Genomic DNA, 6,000 nt, shown 5'->3' with positions numbered 1-6,000 from the left:
AAAGCAAATCATCTTCAGACCCCACCCTGTCCTTCCCCTGAATCTCCCTCTACATTATATTCCAGAGTGATTGAGGTACTGAACATTGCAGTGGCCTACCAAACCTCTTCATGTAAGGGAAAAGATAACCAAGTTGGCACTAGATGCTTTACCACAGTATATACACTCCAGCCAATCATTCCACGGGCGAATGCAGTCCGAAAGTCTTTGGCAAGGCAGGAAACCTTGTTCTCCCATGTCCAGGGTTCATAACATGACTGAAGTAATTTGACAGCCATTTTGATACCTGGGAGGGAGTTATAATACATCTAACTTCCCCCCGCCCCTTCTTAATCCAAGCAAGGCCAGCACATGTGCTCGGTAGTGGATCTCATCTATGCTGGGGGCACTATTTCATGGAAGTCAGGTTTCTGTCACAGATCTAAGGCAAACATTACAATTTACAGGAAAGAAAATGAGGACATCAATAACATTGTGCGTTGTTAGGAGATATACAACCTTTATAACACAGTAGCGGTTATTATTATCTCTGGGTTTTCTATGTCCTTTTTGCTTTGGACCATCCTCAGTTCCAACTGGGCTGAATTAGGCCTCTTTCCTTCTCCAGCTTGTGCTTTAAAATAAAAATGAGGTGGGAGGAGAGAGAGAGACAAAGACACTGAAATGCTATGGATGGTTACTTTTTACATAAACAGTATAGAAGAAAAACTCATCAATCTCACTCTTAATGTCACTGTCATCGGTTGTTATTAATAGACTTCCATAAGGAGTCCAAACTACTTTTCAGCTCTAGAACGGTAGCTCTATAATTCCTCAATAGTTTAAAGGTTAAACAATATGAAAGACCTTTGAAAGACCAATCAAAAGACCTTCACTCCCCATCAGATCTCAGTCATGTCCATACAGAGTAGGCACAGTATGGGCTTCATGTGAGAACGTCATGGAGATTCACGTCCATCCTGCATCAGCCTGGTAACAGTTGAACAGCTCTGACAGGATCAGGAAGGAATCCAACATCAGTACTAGGTTATCATGACACAGTTCTACTGAAAGCAGACATGGTCATTTCATATGTACAGGAATGCAACTGGCTATTTCAGATGTGAGCAACTGTAAACATCAACTTAAAATATTGTCCATGAATCAAAAGAAAAAGCAGGAAAAAGAACAATATGTGGAGAAAAATGTGTGGCAGGGTAGGGTGACCTTGGAATGTGCTGGCAAAGGACTATTACAGACCATGGCACAACAATTTGAAAACAGTAATACAACAGCAAACAGCTCATGAATTGGTGTAGCTTCTCCTTGCAGTTCTGAGATGCCTTTTATATGCTATCTTTACAGGGAAAGAACTGAGGAGCATCTGAAAAAATGTGCAGCTGAGAAAAAGGGATGTTACAAGCAATATTAGGAAAAGATCTGAAGGAAAAGTAACAGTGAGCGAGTTCATACTAAAACACTTTAAAACCCCAATTTCAAACATGCAGTGATTCTGTGAAGGCTTTTGTCAAACTAAGTCTCAGAAGGAGATCTGATTTATGCCTGTCTTTTATATTTTCCAGACCCGTGTTCCATCTCGTCCAGCATCCAGTTATTCTGAAGGGCCAACAACAGGCATATAGGCCAGGGCCTTCCCTCGAGGTTGCGCCCTAACACTGGTATTTGGAGTTTTACTTGCCTTTGAACATGGAGGTTCCCTTTATTCACCATGGCTAGTAGTGATTGATGAACCTATCCTTCACGGATTTATCTAATCCTTATTTGAAGCTACCTTTGCTTGTGGTCATCACTACATCCTCTGGCTGAGAGGATCACTCCTTGAGTAAAGCAGTACTTACTTTTGTCCATCTCGAATCTATTGCCCATCAACTTCATTCAAGTTCTAGCATTTGGGGAGAGGGAGAAAAAGTTCTTTCTACCCACTCTCTCTGCCCCATGGATAATTTTATCAATCTCTATCATATCTCCCTCAGCTGTCTCTTTACTAAACTGAAAAGTCCCTAACTCTTCAGCCTTTCCTCATAGGAAAGGTGCTCCAGCCCCATTATCTTGGTTGCCCTCCTTTATACTTTTCCCATCTCTGCAACATCCTTTTTGTGATATGGTGACCAGAACTGCACACAATATTCCAAATGAGGCTGCACAATCGATCTATACAGGAGTATTACTGTTTTATTTTCAGTCCCTTTCCTGATAACCTCCAGCATAGAGATAAAGCACGATGGGTAGCAGTGTTAGTCAATCTGTAGCAGTAGAAAAGGGCAAGAGTCCAGTAGCACCTTAAAGACTGACAAAATTTCTGGCAGGGTATAAGCTTTTGTGAGCCACAGCTCACTTCTCCAGCACAGAGTTTGCCTTTTTCACCACAGATAACATAGTTGGTCTCTAGGCACATGCCATCTTGGAACAGTGGGACGAAGTGGCACTGTAGCCCAGTTCCTCTTTCTTGCTTCAGCCCATGACATATTGTTCATAAGGCCCCCCTGATCCCCAGCAGTGGCTCATGGGGTTATGGATGGCTGCTGTGGGAGAAGGGATGGAGAGGCAAGAACAACTGCTTCCACGAACTCCTTAATCTGTAGGATGGCTGGATCCAAAGTCTTATCTTGTATAGGTATTTTTGATAATACATAAAATTTAAAAAAACATCCTATAACATGATTTAACTGTGAATTCTGTAACAAAAAATAATACTTTGATTCAATTTAGCATTCCTATACTGTAAAAAAAACTGCAAGACATCTTGCCATGTATTTGTCAAAAAATGTAGCACATCTAAAAACTATTTTAGGCTCAAGAACAAAATTAAGATGATTAAACTTAAATATCTCATGATTGGATAGCCAGATTCGAGTGCAGGAGCATCTTAGAAACCAACAAGATTTTTGCGGTATAAAAGCTTTCAAGAGTCAAAAGCTCCTTTTGTCAGGAGCTTTTGACTCTCAAAAGCTGATACCCTGAAATGCTTGTTGGTCTCTATAAGGTAGTACTGGACTTGAATCTAGCTATTTCGCTGCAGACTAACTCGGCTGCCCTCTGAAACTATAAAACACACCTGCACTGTCAAGAGTTCTTTTTATACTTCAAAACATTCCAGTTGCAGTGGGGGGTGGATCCAACCCTTTTCCAAGGAGCTTTCCTCCTGCTTAAGTGGGTCATCCTCCAACAAAAGGCTCCTTAGGAAGAGCCACCTTGCTCAGCAAAGTGGAAGACAGGGACAGGATCCATCCCAATAACTTTAAAACTTTGGCAAAATTCATGGGGGAGGGAATGCCAGCTGTGCTAAAATCCAAAGAAAAAGAGGTGAAACAACATGCCCACTTTTATGATTATGCCTCAAAATGAAATAGAAATAGGTTTTCTCAGCTGAAGAACTTCCATGGTATTTTTGGGGGAGACGTTAGCTGCATCATTCCACTGTCTCATACAACCAGGTCATATAATGTAGAGATAGTCATTAAAAACAATGTCTCATCAAATTCGTTTTGTATCCTCTGTTGTACAGATGCAGGACAAGTTTTAAACAGCCCTCTTATCTTTATTTATCCTTTTGATAATTTAGTCACAGCCTAATACTTTTTTATGGGTAAAATGAATAGTTAGAGAAATGATAATGAACCTCAACTCTGCTGCCTCCATGGGCCTGATTGATGCAGCAGCACCTTGGACTCCTGCTCATGGCCCCCAGGCAAACTCATAGGGAGAGGGAATCTTGCTGGCTCGCCCACAGTGTCCCCTACTCTGCCCACCCCCTGGTGCTCTGCCTGACCACTTGCTCTTTCCTCTTGCCCGTCCACCTCCATGCCACTTTGCCCACCCACCCCATTCTTTCCACCTGTCTGTCTTCTGTCCCACTGCTCTGTGGGGAGTGGTGGAGGGTGGCAGTTCCTAACCTCCCTCTCCTCTGTAGGTCAAACAGCCAGTTAACCGCCTGTGACATCTCCCACATGCAGCAAGGAGGATGGATGCTGCTGGGTCACTGGAGGAATGTTGTCCATGCTTCATCTATTTGCGGGGAAATGGCTTCCCTTCTATTTTTTTTAAAGTTTTTGTATTTTTCTGCAAATTTGCACAAATGTCTCTTTTCTTTCTTCATGTCCCTGATCTGCAGATTTAAGTATTCACAGATTGGGCTATGTTGAGAATTAGATATACTGATTTCAATAAGGACTTGAACAATGACAGTTTTCACAATTAATTTTGAGAAAAAAGTAATTACTAGTAAGAACTTTTCAGTGCTGTCAGCTGTGTTATCAGATACTGATGTCCAGTCAAAGATATCAAACAGAAGTAGGAAGAAAGGTTTGGATGACTACAGCAAAGCCTGTTTGGCAAAGAGTATCTAGTTTTTCAAGTTGCTAATTCAGTATCAGTGTAAAAGAAAATGTTCTTTATATATCATACAGCTGGAATAGGAAAGGAATTGTCGTAGACCACCCTGGTTTAGTATGAGCAGATGAGTCCTCATCAGATGAGGAGGAGGACAACCGTCCCCAAGCCCTGCCTTGGCAGACTCTCCCTGTTAGTCTAGTGTCCCAAGGCCTCCCCAAAGGGACCCTGAGCTAAACCAGTGCCTCCCTGTGAGCCAGCAGGGCCCTCACTCCAGGAGGTTCCAACATGGACTTGCCCACTGTCAAACCCACCATGTTCCTCTGAAGGACCTCAGGAGTAGCAAAGGCAAAAGGCAAGGCTGAGGCTTAGACCAGGTGCAGGAGTTGCACTTGGCAGCCTGACGCCTCCCCTCTGCTGAGGGAATGCCAGGGGAAACCAATAAATCATTGCAGGATCTGGCCTTACTACTCCTCATGAGTGAAGGAGCTGGCTCAGCTTGTTGAGAGGAGCTTGACATGGGATCAGCCTCACCAGCAGGGAAACAACCTTTATAAGCCTTCAGGGAGGCTAGAGCCAGTGTGAGATCAATGTGTCTGCAGCCTTGCTGACAGCCCCACCAATTGCCTGACCTGCTTAAGATTGACTTGTAGAACCTCATTACCTGACGCTTGGGCTGCTTTTGGACCCTGCCTTTGGAACATGTTCTTTGACCCTGGACTGAGACCTTGGACTCCCTTCTGGCCTTGCATTTGGACTATGTTATTGGACTCTGGACTTTGATGTTGGGCCATAACCTGAGAATCCCTGCTGTGAGACCCTGTGGTTGCTCTGACTTGCCTCCCATCAAGTGGCCAGGACAGCAATTCAGGGGGAAAACTTTAATAATTAAAAGAGAAGAAAACATAATATTCAGTTTGTCCTTAGGATAGGCAAGGAAAAGTTGAAGTTGCTACAGTTTAAGAGCTATTAGTCAAATAAAAGCAGTTGGGTCAACCATAATGCTATGATAATACTGAATGCTATGATAATACTGAAAATAATGGCAACGTTTTGCGAGAAAGAACACTTGATGATCAACTATGATAAAACAAAAGTCATGGCCTTTGGTAGACGTCCTAAATATAGGAGGTGGAGCATTAATGGCCACAGGCTGGAACAGGTCACCCATTATAAATATCTCAGAACGACAGTCCAGGCATCTGGATCCAAGTTGGCCCATAATACTCATGTAGCCAATTTGGGGGAAAGGTCAGCCCGTTTGATAATCAATTTCCTCCGGACCAAAGGGGCACATTACATTCCAGCAGCACTCAAACTTTATCAGGCGAAAACCCTAGCACAAATGCTATATGGAACACAACTCGACTCTTCACCCTCTTGTCTTACTCCCATTGAACGTGTGCAATCTAAGTTCCTTAGAGCTGCCCTGCAATTGCCAAGATGTGTTCCAAATGCTCTGATACGTTTGATGAAGGTGGAGGCAAGGAGTGTCCTGTCCTCGATCTCTCTCTGGCTGAAAATTAACTTCAACCCTAATGGTCTTCTCCCACTGATCCTATGTGACTCCTTTAGATCCAGATGGGTGATATCCATAGATGTCAAATTAAACAACTTGGGTTTTACACCCCCACTTTACTTCAGTTAGGGTGGGAAAGCTAAATTAATTAT

General features: G+C 43.0%; 1 protein-coding gene across 1 annotated transcript in view; it reads right to left on the bottom strand.

Annotated features, from left to right (window-relative positions):
* Positions 1-324: 324 nt before the first annotated feature.
* The window catches only part of PDXK (pyridoxal kinase), an 83,350-nt gene continuing 77,674 nt past the window's right edge, over positions 325-6,000 (bottom strand). Inside the window, exon 11 of the mRNA XM_056858421.1 lies at positions 325-613. Coding sequence (XP_056714399.1) covers positions 501-613 — 113 coding nt within the window. The 3' untranslated portion in view covers positions 325-500. The remainder of the gene's footprint in view (positions 614-6,000) is intronic.

This window comes from Euleptes europaea, chromosome 12 (genome assembly GCF_029931775.1).
Source record: "Euleptes europaea isolate rEulEur1 chromosome 12, rEulEur1.hap1, whole genome shotgun sequence".
Classification (NCBI taxonomy): Eukaryota; Metazoa; Chordata; class Lepidosauria; order Squamata; family Sphaerodactylidae; genus Euleptes; species Euleptes europaea.
The sequence above is the reverse complement of the archived record's forward strand: the minus strand, read 5'-3'. Positions and strand labels throughout refer to the sequence as shown.